This window comes from Oculina patagonica, chromosome 9, assembly GCF_052425735.1.
Source record: "Oculina patagonica isolate OP01 chromosome 9, crgOcupat, whole genome shotgun sequence".
NCBI classification, from domain to species: domain Eukaryota; kingdom Metazoa; phylum Cnidaria; class Anthozoa; order Scleractinia; family Oculinidae; genus Oculina; species Oculina patagonica.
This window is the reverse complement of record NC_135766.1, coordinates 30,653,548-30,673,545: the sequence shown is the minus strand read 5'-3', so window position 1 is coordinate 30,673,545 and position 19,998 is coordinate 30,653,548. Positions and strand designations below refer to the sequence as shown.

The following is a 19,998-nucleotide window of genomic DNA, read 5'->3' as shown; positions in this document are numbered from 1 at the left end:
GTGCCCGTCCGCCGGAGGGCACTATCAGCCCATAGTGCCCTTCCGTGAAAAATGCCCGGATCGATAGTGCCCGCCCGTGACTGTTTTTTCGGTAAACAAGCTGCCTGCAGACAAAAAAAACCCAACCAAATTCACTGCATTTAGTGGGTTTCTCGTCTGGTTTTGTTTCGTTTGTTAAATTTCGGCATTCAATTGAGTTTTTTATCCTCAAAAGTGAAAATAATTCACGATGCTTGTTTCTGTATGTGCGCACGGAAGAAAATTTAGTGGTGAACAATAAAGACAATAGAGTGTTTCTGTCTCGGAACTGGGACTCTGTAAAGTGAGGATACGGACGGCGGATGCGGACGGCGGATGGCGGACGGCGGACGGCGGACGACGGACGGAGGACGGCGGATGGCAAAAAAAAAAATTCAAAAAATAAAATAAAAAAATAAAAAATAATTAAAATTATTTTTTCTCAAAGGGTTCTTCTGATTGGTTCACAGCGCGGGCAAGGTTCTCCTATCTCTTCCCACAGGCCACGGTAACGCTTTCGTTAGTTTCATTTCGCGGCGAGACGAACGAACCCATGACAGTTTTGCTCTCCAAAATCGATGTAGTTGCTCACAAACCGATTTTTGAAAGGGAAAATAAGCAGTGGAATTGAAGGCCTTGAAGTTCTCCAAAAGGCGAGTATTCATTCTCCATATTGACAAAGTGAAGTTATAGTTTTATGACCGTGGTTTGTCAATCGTTGTTTGTGTATTCGCACTGATTTCACGCCATTGCGGTTAACTGCAAGTCGGCGCTTTACAGACTCGATTTATCCTTTCAAACGCCTTGCTTCTCTGCTACTTTTCTCCAAACTCGAATACTACTTATCGCCATTCAAGAAAATGAGATGCTTTATTTAAAAACAGTCAAATTAATTCTCGGAATATTGTGCCTTGTGCAGGCGACCGAAGTACATAAGCTTATTTCAGCTTCATTCAAGTTTCCCTTTGCAAACTATTTATCAAAACAAAATACTGTGGAAATCAACATTGACGTTTTTGACTCGTTAAATACAAATCCCAGCCTGCAAATAAATATATATACTACCATTTTCATTTTTGGAGCGACCGTGAAAGGCAAACTTTTTTTGCGTTTTCTCACGTGTAAAACATTCAAGTTTGTCTAGACAAACTGTCGCGTTTTACAAGTAAACCATTCAACGTGGGTGTCGGTAAAACGCCGACTCGGGTCGGGGCCGGGGCCGAGGTTGGAGTCTCTTTTTTAATTTTTTTTTTTTAATTGACTGATTCACTGAAAAATTCACAGAAAAATATATAAAGTTTATATTAGCGTGTGGGTCATTTCGAGTCGAAAAAAAGAGCATTTTCTTCACAAATTCGGCACAAATCTTGATCCTTATAAGATCAAGAGTATAAAAGAAGAAATTTGTGGTCTAACAGGCGACAGCTTGGCGGATAGAATTCTCTGCCGACTTCTTTCTGAGCGCTATCTCCTCGCCAACACAGCATAAACTTTTCTTAGGTTAAAATCTTATTGCCCATGCGTTTGTGTAGCAAGAGAAAATTAATTCAGGTTTATACCGTTAAAATAAAGCCGCCTTTCGTATCCAAAAAAATATTTATAAGGAAGCAGAATTGTTTTGTTTAGACAGCGAAGCTCGCATTAACATGTCTCGCAATCTTTAAGTTTCTAAATTCTGTTATTGTTTTAAATATAAGTGGAGGTATCTAGCCATTTCTCCAATTTGCGTGACCGAAATGCGGAAAGACATTTTAATTGAGGTTATGCTGACGAGAAAGTATCACACCCGCTTTCAGTGTTAGTGCATAGCGGTTAGTTAAAACAAACAACACGGATCGAAGTCCGCCAATTACAGCCCACCAGAATGACCTTTTGACCTTGTGGGTGAAACCAACAAGGGTATCCATCGGTGTTAATTGGCTCATTTCAAACAGCACGTCGAAAGATGCTGTCGAAAGATGATGTCGAAAGACGGACGTAAAAAGATAGCTACCCTTACCAAACCAACTGTGTTTTGAAACTGTTTTGAAGCTGATTTGAAAGTATTTTGACGATTTGAACACTATTTTTAAGCATTTAGAGGTATTTTTGTGCTATTTTGTAAAAAAGTTTAAATTTTGCTCCCGATTTGAATTATATTTTAGATATAGTTGAAACGTATTTTATGATACTGAAAAAAAATTCTATCTATTTTCAAGGTATTTTTGTTTTAAAACAGAGTTTAAATAGTGCATTTTAAATCTGTTTCAAAACAATGACCACAAACAGTTAGTTTAAATAGTTTAAAAATGCTACTTTGACAATGTTTTGAATGTTGTATCCGCTATAGTTGTTGACTTAAAATGTAGTTTGTAGACTAACAGTACAAAAACAGATTAAAATAGGATATTTTAAATGTAGTTGGCAAGTTAACAGTATAATAGGTTTAAAATACGATATTTAAAGTGTGGTTTACAAGTTAACAGTATAAAACAGGTTTTAAACATAATATTTAAAATCTATTTGAAATATCAACTCATGATCACGTTTTACAAAAATCTGAATTAAACATACGGTAATTTTTTATTCAGGTGACTAGAATATTTACAATGTGGTTTTGAAATACTAAAAGCAGGATCAACATAGAAACATATTTTAAATACACTATTTTTGCACTATTTTGAGAGGTTGCCTTACTCCCTATCCCCAGTCCCGCCTCCGTTTTATCTCACTTCATTTCGCGCACACTGAAGATCTGAGGAAAATGGACCGACTTATAGACGTTTAAGAGCCTCGTAGGTATTATAAGCTTCTAGATATTTTATAGGCAAATCGAAAAAGCAAGTTTTGCCGGTCTGGATATCGATTGAAACCCAGTGAAAACAAAACACAGGAGTTCCCGGGGGATCGACGGGGGACGAGTTGCAAGCTCCCGGCAGACGGACAGCCGTGATTAACGGGATCTGTGAATTAAATGTTAATTAATCTCATACCTGAGACCTTTATACACAAAAGGCGCCTTCTGCTTAGCCATGGAATCCCAGATTTTGTTCACAAAAGGAATCTTGTGCTTGTAATCCAAGAATTTCTCCCACCAGCGTACAGCTCTTTGCAAATTGGGCGCGCTATTGTCACGTGTGTGTTTAATCATTAATTTTACAGACCACGTGATCCGTTCCGGGCCTTCTCGAACCACACCGCCATTTTAAATTTTGCCTTTAGCCGTTTATATATAAACGAGCTCAGAGTTGTACACGTATGTTCCATCATAGTTGGTTGAAATCTCAACTGAAATAGTTTCTTAATCGACGATTCACCTTGCAAAGATGCATTTTCCAGCCGTATGGATTGATGACACCGTTAAAGGTAAGCTTGAATTGATTTAAGCACTTAAAAGATCTATCACATAAGCAGATGTACACGACGCGAAAGTTGTGTGTATCTTGAACCTCCGGAGGAAACTGCTTTGAGAAATCTGGAGTAAAATTACGGAGAAATACTTCACAAGGGAAAAGTCAGTTATTGGAGGAAGTTTCGAGAAACCAAGGGCTGGAGAAATCGGGATTCTATACTGTAGTACATTATTCATGTCACTGCACTGTAATTTCAACTTAACAGAACGTTCAGTAAGCTTTATAAGTTCAGTTCACTTCAGCCTGCGAAATAATTTATAGACTAAATCCGATTTCTTTCGTATGCAAAAACAAAGTGAAGGAATCAGGCTCACTAAAATATTTCGTTGCTTGGATTTTATAAATTAATGCTTTGACTTCACTCAATTTATATGAAGATGCAATCAGTTTAGTTTTTTACATTGTACATATTAACACGTATGTGAGTGACCTAACTATTAGGACCTATTTTATTGTAATATGGTTTAATTTCGCCCCACTTTTCCAACCCCTTCCCCTATCAATGTGGTAGTTTGTTTTCATGAGCTCTTTGCTACAATCATACAATATTGGATTGCGAGATGGGAGATGGGGGTATTTAGAGCAGAGTACAGGGCTGCAATAGCAGTCAGTCACCAGACATTGGCTTACCAAATTTGCTCATGTCCGATGAAATGGCATTGTAGTCGGACATAATGTAGTACGGACAATTTTTTGATCACAAATTCATTTTACGGCAACAAATTGGTAATGTCCAACCACAATATTTTTTTTTTTGGCGACCACGATGGTGTCTTAGTAGGAGATATGTCCTTTCAAGTGAAAAAAACTTATTTGCAGCCTTGAGAGTGTGATGAGATTTAATAAAAACAAGTGTTAAATTTGCCATGCGATTATAACTGCCATTACATGTACATTTTAGTATATACTGTAACACACAGGTGAATAGTGCTTTACACACATGCTGATTGGTTAACTCGGAGGTGATTAGCAAAGTACTATTCAACTCTAAGTAGTCAAGGAGAAACAAACTGCCTTCAAGCGTCGCTTTGTTTACCAAAAGTGATGTTTTGGTCCGCTTGTTATTCAACTTGTGTGGTACATGTGCATACTAAAACAGTTATTCACCTCAGTGTCAGTGAACATGGTGGATTACTATTCACCTCCACTTCGGTGAATACCAGTTATTGTTAATTTTTAATATGTGTCAACAATTTTAAGCTGGGATTGTAGTTTCCGTACCAGACTGGTTTCAGAAAGGTTCCATTTACATGTACATGTAAGCACAAGCCTGGGTCCAGTCCCATGTACATGTACATGTACAGTGATTATACATGTACCCTAAGCTAACCATGGATAATATTGTTCTGTCACACAAAACCTTTTTTCAGTCCCATTTCATTTATGGTCTTCATTATTGATCAGCGAGGACTGTAGTCCTAGCATTCCTTTGCCAAGTCTAGCCCAATCAACAGTTTGATTTCAAAATGGCAGCTCTGTACAATGTACATATTATTGATGAATGAATAAAGTCAGTCACTTGCACATTTAAATCTGCTCGAACTGGTAGCTGCTCTGAATTAATAGCCTGCGTTGCAGACGAACTAAACCCTGGTATAGTCCGTCTGCGAAATTAAAGGCAGCCGAAAAGCTTGTTCCGTTATCTCGCAGGTTTGCAAGGATCTGTGTATTCACTTCTGATTGGCTAGTTTCATATTACTTTCAAACGCGCTTTGTCACCGGACGAAATCAAACTTAAAACTGGTCAAGCAAGACTTACTAAGCTAAAATGAAATTTATTTCGAAAGACGGGATGAAAACAGTTCGACGCAATCGCCTAAATCAAGAGTCTGAGATGGACAGCTTTTTTTATAAACAGTATTAAAAGACAATTTTGTAATTACCAATTGGAGAAAGTGGAAAATTAAAGATTTGCCATGGCTGTTGGCAATTCAAACATGCATTGTGACCTCCAAAAAATTCCTGCAGCGAGCTTGTTTATTTCGAAGGTGATTAATTTCAAACCGCTTCTTTTACAGCTTTGACTGAAGTCTTCCTATGACTTCCTAGCAGTCAAGGTGTACTCCTTCGCTAGCAGTTTCCTTCGCTTGCTGTGTGCGCTTGGAGAGAGATTGTCTGTTACGCGAGGTACTCTGCTATCTTTGGAAATCTTCGCGCCAACATTCTGTTTGCACAGGATAAACAAAGAAAGTCTGTCAGCGTGACCACAAAACAAAAGCATGTTAGAAAGTAATGACAGTAATGTGAAACTAGCCAATCAGAAATGAATACACAGATCCTTGCAAACCTGCAGGATATCAGAACAAGCTTTTTGGCTGTGTTTCGCAGATGGACTATACCAAGGTTTTGCCACACGTCCGGCTGCGACGCAGGCTATGAATTAAGTGAAAGCAGCATTTTTATTTTAATTCTTAGACAGAAGGCCCAAGGCCATTTGGACTATACTGAAAGTTTACATTCATTAAGTGGGTGAAAAACTGCATAGTCAAAGGTGCATTCTGTTGCATATTCAGGACCAAAACTCATTGTATACTTTATTATAACCTAGAGTCTAAAACTTGATGCATGACATTACCAAGAGTTCCATAGTTCCACTGTTAGTACTAAGACAAACCCGTACTATCATCATTACACATTACACATTTTACCCAGGATTTCAGATCAAAGTTATGCAATACAAAGCTACAGCATGGACTTTTTAATTTATTTCATTTTCAATATGATAAAATGTGACTGGTCAACATATGACTTGCAAGACGAAAGGTTGACTGGTCAACTCCCCAATCAGTCTGGACATTGTCGTTGACCAGCCATTACTTCGAACCCTGGGCTTTGGACATGTTAAATCCCAGCTAAGTCCTGGGGGTCAGGAGACCAGGGTTTCAATTGACTGACGCATTATCATCAGAGTTTACATGTTCCTCTAATGATGAACTTACGTACATTATAAAGCTTAAGTGTATCCGAATAAGTGATCACATTTACACAAAAGGAATGGGATTTGTATTTTTTTTAAATGTAATCATGAAGATCATTTCTTAGGGTTTCATAATGTTAAATCTTGTATTATGAGTGCATAATTGTATTATGTAAATTAATTAATTTTTGAAGTCTATTTTTTTATTATCTTTGTAGAAAAATACCAACAGAACAAGCTGGCCAAAAGGAAAACCTTGCAGATACGTGTACACTTGTTGAGCTAAGAATAAGTTAGAAATAACAATTAAACAAGTATTAAAAGAACCCTTAGCAGCCATGTGAAGCATGTCATGTTCATTTTAACACTGTGACATAAGTTGCAGTACTATTGCAAAAAAGATTCCATTTCATTGTGCAATTAAATTTTCATTATTTCAATGGTATAGAAAATGATGGAGGCTGAGGTCCTTTACATATTCATGTGCAGCTATATACATGTACATGTATTTACAGCAGATTCAAGTTTCAAGAGCGTTTAACGGCCACAGTTGTTGCGTTCGTTGTCACCATTGAATTGATTCCGTTGCGAGGCAAAATGACAGATGTTGCTAGACGGGAATGACGACGTTCTGTCTGGGAAAAAGCACGTTGTTGTTTTCCCAGACAGAACGTTTGCATTCCCGCCTAGCAACGTCTGTCATTTTGCCTCGCACCGGAAACAATTCAACCGTGACAACGAACATGACAACTGTGGCCGTTAAACGCTCAACTTGAATCCGCTGTATGCACATGTATGTTTTTTTTGAGAGTATTCATAATTTAGTGTTTAAAATCTTTTACAAATTATTTCACACTCAGTGTTTGTAAAGTAAAGTGGACAACTTACAGTTGTTGCTCATTCATAAATTGTGGAATGCACTTTTTAAAGAGTTTGGATTGAGAGTATGAAAGCAGAGTGAGTGTCAGCTAGAAATTTATTTTTGGCTGTTGGTCACTGCTATTGAAAGCCTCAGGCTTGACATCTAGAGATACATGTTTGGTCATACATAGCCTGCGTGGCCGGCGTTCAAAGGGGAGGGAGAAGGGAAGTTTGAGCGCGAAGCGCAAGCGAGGGAGAGCACGAAGCACGAGCTTTCAAATTGTCCTGCTTCACGCTTGAACTTCCCCTCTCCTTCCCTGCACCTCTCCTGTACAGTGTTGTTTCTCAATAATTACAACAGATACCACCTTTATCCCCATTCTTTCCTTTGTTTTGGTTCAAAGTGAAGCCACACTTAATTGTTGTTTTCATGTACTCGACCCAAACACTTATTATTTTAAGCACCAAATTTAAAATGTATTTGTAATCCTGTTTGTAATTTGTTAAATTCCAACCTGCTTCTGTGGAATCTTGAAGAAGTTTTTAAAATATGTTTTAATACTGTTTTAAACAGCTTAAAAACACCATTTCAAAATATGTTTCAATACTGTTTTAAATAGATTACAAATACAGTTTAAACAGTCAAAAACGACATGAAAAATATACTTTAAACACTATTTTTAATCTGTTTTTCAAAAATAGTTAAAAAATTGTTTTTAAAAAGAGTTAAAAAACATTTTAAAAATAGTTTACAAATAGTGTGAGAATTTAAAATATATTTGTAATCCTGTTTGAATGAAATATATTTTAAATTCCAACCTGACTCTTTGGAATCTTGAAAACGTTTCAAAATATGTTTAAAATACTGTTTCAAACAGCTCAAAAACACCATTTGAAAAATACGTTTCAATACTGTTTTAAATAGATTACAAATACAGTTTAAACAGTCAAAAACTACATAAAAAATATACTTTAAACACTATTTTTAATCTGTTTTTCAAAAATAGTTAAAAAATAGTTTTTAAAAACAGTTAAAAAACATATTACAAATAGTGTTGTGTTTGGTAAGGGTATGCACGTAACATTATAAGCGGGTGTAAAATATTCGATTACAGAGAAGTAAACAACATCTTATCGCTAAACTGTAAAAGTTAAATTTCACCTCTCGCCTGTTAGACCTCAACTAAAATGCTTCTCTTACTCTTGATCTTATAAGGATCAAGATTTGTGCCGAATTTGTGAAGAAAATGCTCTTTTTTTCGACTCGAAATGACCCACACGCTAATATAAACTTTATATATTTTTCTGTGAATTTTTCAGTGAATCAGTCAATTAAAAAAAAAAAATTAAAAAAGTGACCCCAACCTCGGCCCCGGCCCCGACCCGAGTCGGCGTTTTACCGACACCCACGTTGAATGGTTTACTTGTAAAACGCGACAGTTTGTCTAGACAAACTTGAATGTTTTACACGTGAGAAAACGCAAAAAAAGTTTGCCTTTCACGGTCGCTCCAAAAATGAAAATGGTAGTATATATATTTATTTGCAGGCTGGGATTTGTATTAAACGAGTCAAAAACGTCAATGTTGATTTCCACAGTATTTTGTTTTGATAAATAGTTTGCAAAGGGAAACTTGAATGAAGCTGAAATAAGCTTATGTACTTCGGTCGCCTGCACAAGGCACAATATTCCGAGAATTAATTTGACTGTTTTTAAATAAAGCATCTCATTTTCTTGAATGGCGATAAGTAGTATTCGAGTTTGGAGAAAAGTAGCAGAGAAGCAAGGCGTTTGAAAGGATAAATCGAGTCTGTAAAGCGCCGACTTGCAGTTAACCGCAATGGCGTGAAATCAGTGCGAATACACAAACAACGATTGACAAACCACGGTCATAAAACTATAACTTCACTTTGTTAATATGGAGAATGAATACTCGCCTTTTGGAGAACTTCAAGGCCTTCAATTCCACTGCTTATTTTCCCTTTCAAAAATCGGTTTGTGAGCAACTACATCGATTTTGGAGAGCAAAACTGTCATGGGTTCGTTCGTCTCGCCGCGAAATGAAACTCACGAAAGCGTTACCGTGGCCTGTGGGAAGAGATAGGAGAACCTTGCCCGCGCTGTGAACCAATCAGAAGAACCCTTTGAGAAAAAATAATTTTAATTATTTTTTATTTTTTTATTTTATTTTTTGAATTTTTTTTTTTTTGCCATCCGCCGTCCGCCGTCCGTCGTCCGCCGTCCGCCATCCGCCATCCGCCGTCCGCATCCGCCGTCCGTATCCGCACTTTACAGAGTCCCCTCGGAACTATCGGTCTGATAGTTGCCCCTTGGAAATTTGATGTTCTTAAAACTAGCATGTTTGCCCTCGAAGCTGCGCTTCTCGGGCTAATATTTGTTTTAAGAACATCAAATTTCCGCGGGGCAACGATCAGCCGATAGTTCCTCGACAGAAACACTCTATTGTTAAAATAGTGCCCGCCGAAGAAAAATACCCGGAGCCACGGGGTAACTAACAGCTGATAGTTACTCGACAGAAACCGGCACTCTATTGTTTAAATAGTAGAAACGCAACCCTGTTCTATAGACTCTATTCGCGAATCTGATTGGTTTTCTCATTGTTTTCTAGAACACGATCGTAGCAAGTTTCTAATAAGACAATTAGCTAAACGTTTCGCCCTCCTCTGCGTTTCGTCGACTTTCTGCTCATAGAAGTTGATTTAGCGCCCTCCTTCCAATAAGCGCTCTCCCCTCATTTAAACCTTCTCCAGTTGAATGTATTCTAGAAACAAACACCTCTTTTCCATTACTGCACCTTGCGGTATTCGAGCCTTGTATACAGTTGACCTAGTTCTATTCGCGAATCTGATTGGTTTTCTCATTGTTTTCTAGAACACGATCGTAGCAAGTTTCTAATAAGACAATTAGCTAAACGTTTCGCCCTCCTCTGCGTTTCGTCGACTTTCTGCTCATAGAAGTTGATTTAGCGCCCTTCTTCCAATAAGCGCTCTCCCCTCATTTAAACCTTCTCCAGTTGAATGTATTCTAGAAACAAACACCTCTTTTCCATTACTGCACCTTGCGGTGTTCGAGCCTTGTATACAGTTGACCTAGTTCTTAGTTCCTTCCTGGTAGTTTAGTTCGAGTTGATTTATATAAATTAGAGAGGATTTTACCACATTTGCAAATTGTAACTTGGGAACTTCAAGAACTTCAACTTGAGTTATTTTTTATTTTTATTTTTAAATTTCAAAGCCACCTAAATCCGCAGGCAAGTAGGAGATCTGGATACCAGTTTATATCATTGGAACCTCGAAAAATATCACTATGACTGCACGTTGAATTCTTAATCGGGAGGTGAATAATAACGGTTTTTTTCTAATTATAAAAACAAAGCCTTGAGCCTGGGAAAGAGACATCGGTTTTCTATTTTCCTGATAAAAAACACTGAAATATTTAAAACTCTCCGCAGCAAGACAGAAATAAATGTGTTATTGTAATTTAATGTGCATAGCTTTACAAAAAGCTGCGATTGTTTCCGTTATTCGTACGAATAAAATTGTGTGTCTGAATGTGGGCGTCACACGTATTTATTTTCAAAATCTATGCAGCTTATCAAATGGATAAAGTTTTAATTCTACAATGAGTTGAAAATATCCGTTGAAGCTAGCGTATTATTACAGTCTGCAATCTCAGAGTTTTAATAGGGCTCTTCGTGTTGTCACATATAAAAATGTTTTAATTCACTTTTTAACCAAACAATATTTACTTTTATATGAAAGCAATTTTAACACTCCAATTCTCTATATCACGCAGCTAGACTAATTTAAATTTCAATTGTTTTAAGGAAGAAATAAACAATTTGCCAAAAGACTGCTGTTAAAGAGGAAAATTCTCTAATCTAGAGTGGTAAAACTTGAATTGTAGCCTTGTAGGAAAAATCAGTTGTTCGCAACTGCGATTTCATAAATTTCCTTGGATCGATTTTTCCTTTAAGTAATATTCAGAACTATTACAAATTGATTTAGCTCTAGGGGCAATTTCCCTTTTCAAAAAGGTCGAATATTCGGTCAGGGTTTAAAAGCCGCTATCGGTTAACAAACCGGATGCATAAATTCTTATGATTTCATTTTTGACTTTTCTCATAATATAGCTGTAAATTCGAAAAACAAAAAGAAAAATATAGGAAACTAAAGAATAGCCAATTAATAACTGAAACAGGTCCTCGATGCAAGAAGGGTAATTTATATATCAGGAATTAGATCAAGTATTAAACCACATTATTTTCGATGCACCACTTTGCTCAAAATAAAATAAGTCATGCTTCGGAAAGTCAAATTATAATTTAATGTTTTTATAAGTGTTTCCCTTTTGGAAAGGTGTATTTTAATGTCTTCGATACTGCCTCACATTTCACAAAAACCAACCTTTATATTCCTTTACTCAATTACTTGCATTCAACATGATACCGTATTGCCTTAAGAGTTTATACCTCTCTTATTAAACAGACTTACCCAGGGATAAGAGGCTGTTGACTTGTTATAGACATTTTGATGTATAAGTCATCAGACCCTTGCCAGTTATTCGCTTCTACTTGCATCACCTAAACAAAACAGATTTATTAAAATAGTAAGAGTATCTACGGAGCTTTGAAGGAGCTATGTCACAGGGATTTCGCAGAATTTTGGCCTAAACTGTTCAAAAATTAATGGTAGGCACCTTAACTCATAAAAAACATTATCTATGAAAATCTAAAGGAAAATATAACCTTAAATTATAGTTTTTTCAAAATCCTAGTTTCGGGTTTATTCTTAAAATTTCGCACATTTCAAACTCGATATTCTAAAAAAAAAATATATTCTTATAGAAAAAATGGGGGGATTGCGGCTAATTCGTAAACATTTTGAAAGTTTTTTCAATGCAAAATAAGTAATAAAGAAAAGTGTGCCTATATTAAAAAAAAAACTCACCTGAAAGACAAATAATCCAAAAAATGCCAACATGATTTTGCACTGAGGAAGAAAAGCAATCTTTGGAGCGTGCACGACTTGGTTTTATTCTGAGGAATTTAATTATTAATCCATCTGACTGCATCCTTTACAAGACATCCATTGAAAAGGAGACAATCCTTTCAAAGTATTTTTTTTTCGGAGCAAACAAAGCGATTCTTAAATTATTTACTTGTCAGAGGTTTTGTCATGGAAGATGCACCTCAACGATTTAATTGTATTTATTTTTCATCTTATAGAGAACAGGTGTGAATATCGGCGAATATTCGCGTCACAACAATTCATATATAAACTTTTTTTCATATTTTCTCTTTCCATTCGGATGCCTCTATGAATTACTACTGGAGAAATAAATAGAGGCTTTAACAAAGAAATGCATTTTTATTACGATTTACTCTACAGAAGATATCTAACAAGGATCCGGTTAGCCTAACTACATCCTCGGAGACCCAGGGGCAGTTGGTGGGGGCGGGAGAAAGCCTAAACGGACGAAAAAATATCTTTCGTTCTTGATTTTTCCTCGCGATTTTTTTTTTGCCCGTGTAGACTTTCCCCCGCCCCAACTAACTGCTCTTGGGTCTCCGAGGATAGCCTAACGTGCTCTCTGGTTAGCCCGAATAGCACTTTGGTTAGCCTTAATTGCTTTCGGTTGGTATTTTTTAGCTTCCAAACGGATCCGGTCCGAAAGTCGGATCGGATAGGCCTTTTGTTTACAGGGACTGGACCTGTTGATTTGCAGGTTCAGTATTGGATCCGTTGCGGACCAATTCGAGAACGATCCCGTATAATAAACACCTAGATCGGTTCCAAACGGTTTCATATAAACTGAAGCCGATCCGCTCCGGGCCGGCCCTGTGTTGACGTAGCCTTTTTTTTTGCTTGCTTCGCTAGCCCTCTGTCACCAAGCCATCGCGTACTGCACTCGCGCTCGCTTTCTTTGCTCCTGTTTTGTCGTTAAAAATAAATAATAATAATAAAAAAAGGCAGCCTCAAACAGTGTATCCTCGTCCTGGTCTTCAGGTTCCATTGCTTGGCGGTAACCGGGTAACGCAGAGCATGTTGGGAATTGTTTTGGTCCCAATCTTTTCTGCACGGCGCGTATGATTAAGGAGTGACGCCTGGTTCGAGGAAATGCAAAGGAAGAGTGAAACAGCAACAAGAACACAGTGTACAATTTTAATTGTTTTTAATGAGCTTAGCTCTTTAAAGGGACTATGTCACGGCTAAGTTAATCTTATGTTATTAAATTTTGCCAAATATTCGCTATGAAACTAAATTTTTGCAAAGAAATTAATTCTTTGATACTAAATGACAAAAGCATAGCTTCCTTGCAGCTAAATGTGTCTCCCGGGCGTCATAAATTAAAGTTACAAGCAGACAAGATTATCTTTGAAAACTGTTCCGCCGGACCATATTTCAAAAGCCCACATCGCAATCCGTTTCAATCTTCGACACTTTTGGCCATCCGTACCTTCTTTTGCATTTGGTTTGTTATTTAAATATTCCTTCACTGTTTTAAGAGGTTATTTTATACATTTAAACAAATTTGATGGTCATTTCCTATGCCTAAGTTTGGCTAAAATCCGTGACACGGTCCCTTTAAAACAACATCTGAACAGTTTAATTCGTAACACGGCATTTTATAATAAGACCGTAATATAACTAGGTTCCAAACTCTTAAGTTAGGTAGTTTTGTTGCGGAAACAGATTCGACCGCAAAGTACCTTACATGAGGCACTTTTAAGATACGCTACGGCAAGGCGCTACTACGGCTACTACTTTCTCAAAAAATAAGATACTGCACATGTCACTCAGTCACGTCCAGCCGTAGAGTAAAATCTGACAACGTGAGTCGGGAGGTTTTGCCGTAGTGGTAGTATGTCGGATTTAATTCCTCTTTCTCCTTTAAGAGTTCCAAAGAATGCTATATCCTTTGAACGCAATTAATTGTAGTCGAACAGTTGTCGAGTTTTTCGCTCATAAGCTTATAAAGAATTAATTTTGACAAATTCGTTTAATGCAAAATTGTTTTTGCTTTGAGAGTTTAGTGGAGAATAGGTATCCGCTACCATTTTGCTTCGGTGAGTACTGGTACGTTACAGTCGGTAACTCAATATTCTTTGCGATATTCGTATTTTTAAAATTAAACATTTCATCTATTTTAATTGTTGTACGGTTGTGTATAGCCTGAATTTCAGACATCCCTCTGTGCTCGCCTGCTTGCCAGAAGGGACGTCTGAACACATTTGGGCCTAATGCCGTCCGGTGACGTCACTACACTTTGGTTTTAATTCATGCGGAAAAGTTTCTGTCGAGGCCATGAAACTGTGAAAGAAAAATCGCTTCAATAAAGGATTACAGGGTATAAAATTGTTTTAATAGTAAACTATTGAAAACTTGAGACAAATGAATGAGATTTTAATCGACTGCAGGCTATTTTCTTTTACGGAACCGATTTAATCTGAACTGATTTGCTTTATCTATAGCGATCAAAATATAATATGTTACGCAGCGAACAAATACAACACACTCGTGAGTACTTAAATGAATCAATTTAGACGTTTACAGAGGCATCAAGAATTGGAATTCAAGACAAAAATATCCTACTTGACTGTGGGCACTGAGTTCAGAAATCACTGGCTCACCGAGGCTGCAGGACATAAGCGTCGAGCGGCTTTGTTGACAATCAAGAATACATATAAATTTGGCAAAACACTGCATGTCGAGGCGACGAATGCCGCCAACTTAAAACCTACCGATTTCCATTACTATTCTTCATCCGTAGGTAAACTAATAAATTAATAAACTCAAGGTAAATGACTAATAAATTCATTTCTGGGAAGGTGAACTCTTTCGAACTCGTTCCAAACGTTTTCAAATTACAATCCTCGCGCGGTAAAATTCAGTCATAATTTCACATAATTATGCAAATAATTTTTAAATCAACCAATCAAAATCACTACCCGGTTTTCGGGTAGTGACGTCACTGGACGGCATTAGGCCCAAATGTGTTCAGACGTCCCTTCTGGCAAGCAGGCGAGCACAGAGGGATGTCTGAAATTCAGGCTAGGTTGTGTATTGCTGCTGTAGAAAGAATCTTTCGTTCAGAACTTTTCTTTTAGACCTAGCAAAGCACACAACAGCTGTCTTTCTTTGAGCAAAGTCATTTGGCTGTGCCGGAAAAACTAAATTAAATGGAATTTCAACTCCTTAAGCCATGTTTCTTTGTATTTCGCCTTGCTTTTACACTAAGGCCCCGTCTATACGGCCCGGGTAAATTTGAAAATGGAGAAATTTGAAAACGCCGCTTAAAATGTTTTCCGTCCACATTAAACCGGGTAAATTTGAGAAATGATACGCTTCTTTGGAGAGCGTTTTTGAAAAGTACCGCTTTCGGTGACCGAAAACGCCGTTTCAGTGTGGATGGTTGGCCTATCCGGGGGAAAAAAGATGCACTTTCAAATTTACCCGGGTCAGTGTGGACGGGGCCTAAATTTGGCGGACTGCCGAGACGTACTCTCCCTAGACCATTTTGGTTACGGTTGCCGTAGTAGCGCCTCGCCGTAGCATATCTTAAAGTGCCTATTACTTATATTAACAGTACTTACAGCAACGAACTGCCACATAACAGTAACATATACTTAAAATTATATTTATTTCTATTTTTATGACCTTTTAAGTCTTTTATAGAGAAATTACTTAACTCTACTTTAAGATGAAAGCCCTTGGCAAACGGTAACGTTAGTGGACGCAAGTAGTCGCAAGTTGAACTTGCGTACAGACTTGCGTTGGGTGGCCAAACGGACACGCAAGTTTAGTCACAAGTGCACGCAAGTTTAGTCACGAGTTGCAAAAAAGCCATTTAAAATGCTACGCGTTTCAATTCAGTAATTGAAGTAAACTGCAAAACTGCGTTCAACTAAAGTGCAAATTTGATCTCGACCAAAGTGAACGCAAGTCAACGCAAAAGCACGCAAGTCCTGGCCAAACGGAAACGCAAGTAGGCGCAAGTTTTCAACCCTTGTCACACGCAAGTCTGTACTTGAACTTGCGACTACTTGCGTCCACTTACCGCTTTAGACATGATGAAACAATCTACATTTCTGAAAACTTTTAATTTTTAAATCTTTCTTTAAATCTAGTAAAATCACTTTAAACTGTATAATTTTGTGACAACCTTAATTAATTACAACTATTCTTTAAAAATGCCACAAAGTGGAAAGACAACGTTTTCTTTATCAGACTGCTACAATAACTTTTTTGTTGCTCTTTGTCGTTTTTTTTCCTCTGTATTCCCTATCTTGTACCGCTGGTATCGGTTTTCAGCACTTTAAGGTCTTATACTTTGACGGGTCTGTACAACAAATCCTTATCAGTTGATGCTACAATAATGGTATCATTGAAGCATCATCAACAACAACAACAGTATAGCCTGTTAAAAACACCTTTAATTTTGGCTTTAAATGCTTATAACTCAAAAACGAGCTTGGTGACCCCCATTTTTTTATTATTGAACATTGATTAGCATGTTATGATACAACTTTCTGCGAAGTTAAAAAAAATTCTATCAGAGGCACCTTAAATTTTTGAAAATTTAAGTTTTTAACAGATTATTAACTGGTTATTATATACTGTCGCTATGGTAACCAGCGATGTCAATAAAATAACCAAAATGTATTCACCAATCACCGGGCATTTATTTGATACTATTATTGTAACTGCAACTAATAAAACTTTGTTGTACTGACCTGTCAAAGTATAAGAGCTGGAAAGTGCTGAAAACCAATACCAGCCACCTTAATTAAAGCTAGTATGGCAACTGTCTTAAATGCACCCCACCTTATGTCAAAATATCATTTTGTTTTAGCTTATATCAAACGAGTCAAGTCAAAGGGTGAAGTCTGCGTTCAGGGCAGCTTTTTCTGGTTTTCGTCGCATTAAGCGAGCTACTTTTCCCTCAGTGATACTCCCTTAAGAAAGGCAAAAGAAAGGCTAAAGAAAAATTTTGCGTTTGTAGTTATTATTTTCTTAAGGGGGCACAAAGCAGCAGATCAGACATGATAGAAACTGAAAAAACGACAAAAAAAAAACAAACAAAACAAACAAAGATAGACCTATCCCGCCCTCTCGAGATTTCCCGCGACTTTTCCGCTAATTTGTCGTTGTTGTTATCGCTGTTGTCGCCATATCATAAATCCTTTATTGACGAAGCGTAAGGTCAAGATGGCGGAATGTTGGCCTCGTCCTTTTTTGCGTGTTTATAGACCGAGACGAACAAAAAAAGACCTTGGCCAATATTTTTATCCATCTTGTTATGCTTGTCAGTGTACAGACAGGGCTAGAAAGTTATTCGGCTAGAAAGAGAACAATTTCTGCTTTCGTTCATCTTCCGAGAGGCACTAAGAGACAAACTAATCGCTCAGAGCGTCTGCTAATTCGTTCCGTCTTCATTGGAAAACACATCAACTGAAATGGCAAATGCACTACACCTTTGGTCTAATTCTACGTCTCACTAGAACAATAAGGGCGGAGACTAAAGAGAGATTAAGCTTTACGTTTGATTTTCTCATGAACGGTAAGAACCAACTTTTGCCGTTTGCCGCTTATAGGTCAAAGTCGGTAGTTTCGTGTTTGGTGTGAATACCTAAATTATTTTCTATTTTTTCTGATTCAATAATTGAAGACAAAGTAAACAGAACCGGCAATAATCTCACGTTTGCCGTTAGAACGTGGAGCTTAACCTCTCTTATAATTTGCCATCTATGGCAAACCACAAACGTATTCCTAAATCTCACAAATACCGCCTGTGGAGCAAACATTTTGCTACCAAACTAGTTATGTTACCGGTCTGGAATCCTCTAAATTTGATCGCCAATGTTGATACTTCCTAGGCTCACAACAGGTCTTATTGCACGGCGCTGGCACCGATATTTCACAAGTGATGGGTTACGCAGCAGTGTCACAGCCAAGAACCAGCGGTTGACCGCCTTTTGAGACATGCGCGGAAGGCGGGGCTCACGACGATGAAAAGCTAGTAAACAGGAGAAAATATTTCCAATTAGAATAGACCATATTCGAATTCTCGGTATTGGACTGGACCTAGCTTTCTATGGAGGCTAATGCGAGGTATCTTTTCAAATGCAAAAGCGTGGAACTCTTTTCATTGATATTCCCCGGCATTAGCCTCCATTGCAAGCTAGTTCCAGTCCAATACCGAGAATACGAATATGGTCTATTAGCACGGTAGCCCTAGACTCTAGTTCAAGCTGAAAGGCGTAGCATTATTGACCAAGCAATAATTATACTTATTTTGCAATTTGCTGCTGAAGCGGTTTACTAATTTGTTGTAGTGTTAGAGCAGGCCTTAATAAACCGTCATATAGACATTGCCTAGACCACAGTTTTGCTTATTCATTCCAGGAGAAAAAAAAAATAGATGGTTGTTGGGTGCCACCTACCGGAGTAATTGGTGACAGGCCTGTTAACATTAAGGACTCCCATTCTTTCTGTAAGTAAAGGAAAACGGTACACTGCTTCATAAAGGGTGCGATGAATCCAATTCCGATGGGCTGGGCATTAAACGGAAACACGCCGAACGAGCAAAAAAAAAAAAAAAAACACACGAAAGAACGAATGAACAAACGAGCAAACGGACGGACAAACTATCAATAAATAAGTGATACGTATTATCAGTTTGTTTAAAGGGACTATGTTACGGGGATTTTGCACTTTTTGGTCTTAACTGTTCTGAAATAAGTGGTAGGCAACTTTACCCACGAAAAACATAATCTTTGAACATATCGTTCGTTTTAACTTGAGAGTCGTCGAACAACTGCAAAGCAAGTAAAGAGGCAACGAGTCCGCCATTTGTTTTGCTTCGTTGGTGCAAACAACCGGAAAATACTGTTCCATTCCCAACAGGGAATACCAGGAATTTCAAACCGGAATTTTGGTCGAATGGAAAGCGCCCATAACACGATCTGACAGAAATCGGTTGTATGTAATATTTTTGTTCAAAACCGAAAACTTATTATACCACGACTTCTTTGCTAAAAGAAACCACTTCAAAATAGTTTGATTGGGTTCAGGATACTCGACAATACCGGTAACAGCACATCGTGTTTTGTTTTGATAACATCTAAAGTTTACCCGCCTGATCTGGCGAATTGCGACGGTCTGAACATTCACTGAATCATCCCGTATTCTCTGGCGATTTTGCAGTTGTTCTGAACGGTCTGTACCTCAGCAACAACTTTCAATTTGAAGGTTTAGTTGTTTGAAAACGAGTAGCTGAAACAGTATTTGTATTTAGTGGCCTTCTTCGGCTTATTTGAGCGATCCAAAACTTAAGATGTAAGCCGCGAGTGGGAAAGGGTGTTTTTGTTAGTGAAGTTATGCACAGTTTTCTTAAAATTTGTTGCGTGTTTTATTTTCTGTTGATCGTGTTTACCGTTTTCAGTGTATCTTATATTAATTTATTATGTTTTCATGTTGCTCCAATACCTAAGGGAATGCAAACAGTACGAGTATTCATCGATAATTTGAATTTTAAGCGCGGTAAGGGTACCGATGAATACTCATGACTGCCAAATTTAAGGTATTGTCCCTAAATGTCAGGGGACTAAGAGAAAGAGTCAAAAGGAAAAGTGTATTTGCATACTTGAAAGAACAAAATTGCGATGTTTATTTCTTGCAAGAAACTTATCGTCAAAAGGAGGACGAAAAAATCTGGTGTTCAGAATGGGGTGGGAAAATGTTTTTCACACATGGCACTACTCATTCAAAAGGCGCCTGTATTCTGT

General features: G+C 37.6%; 2 protein-coding genes and 2 long non-coding RNA genes across 8 annotated transcripts in view; 1 reads left to right on the top strand and 3 right to left on the bottom strand.

Moving 5' to 3' along the window:
* Window positions 1-12,252, bottom strand: part of LOC144664624 (uncharacterized) — a 44,153-nt gene extending 31,901 nt beyond the window's left edge. The window contains exons 1-2 of the mRNA XM_078525770.1: window positions 12,158-12,252; window positions 11,702-11,790 (exon numbers count right to left, since the gene is read on the bottom strand). Coding sequence (XP_078381896.1) covers window positions 11,702-11,790; window positions 12,158-12,190 — 122 coding nt within the window. The 5' untranslated portion in view covers window positions 12,191-12,252. The remainder of the gene's footprint in view (window positions 1-11,701; window positions 11,791-12,157) is intronic.
* LOC144664856 (uncharacterized) lies at window positions 3,178-6,664 on the top strand. The gene is made up of 3 exons (XR_013572867.1): window positions 3,178-3,363; window positions 5,429-5,537; window positions 6,546-6,664. It is a non-coding gene; the product is annotated as an uncharacterized LOC144664856 (long non-coding RNA).
* A 1,106-nt stretch (window positions 12,253-13,358) lies between the features above and the next one.
* On the bottom strand, window positions 13,359-16,622 carry LOC144664858 (uncharacterized). Its single transcript, XR_013572869.1, has 2 exons — window positions 13,787-16,622; window positions 13,359-13,390 (listed from the first exon to the last, which is right to left on the bottom strand). It is a non-coding gene; the product is annotated as an uncharacterized LOC144664858 (long non-coding RNA).
* A 1,223-nt stretch (window positions 16,623-17,845) lies between these two features.
* The window catches only part of LOC144664677 (stimulated by retinoic acid gene 6 protein-like), a 36,541-nt gene continuing 34,388 nt past the window's right edge, over window positions 17,846-19,998 (bottom strand). For 2 of the 5 annotated variants that reach the window (XM_078525863.1, XM_078525865.1), the window contains 2 exons: window positions 18,655-18,702; window positions 17,847-18,227 (listed from right to left, as the gene is read on the bottom strand). In XM_078525863.1, the coding sequence (XP_078381989.1) occupies window positions 18,055-18,227; window positions 18,655-18,702 (221 nt within the window). In that variant the 3' untranslated portion in view covers window positions 17,847-18,054. Of the gene's footprint in view, window positions 18,228-18,654; window positions 18,703-19,998 lie in introns of all 5 variants that reach the window. The other 3 variants (XM_078525864.1, XM_078525866.1, XM_078525861.1) reach the window with 2 other exon arrangements.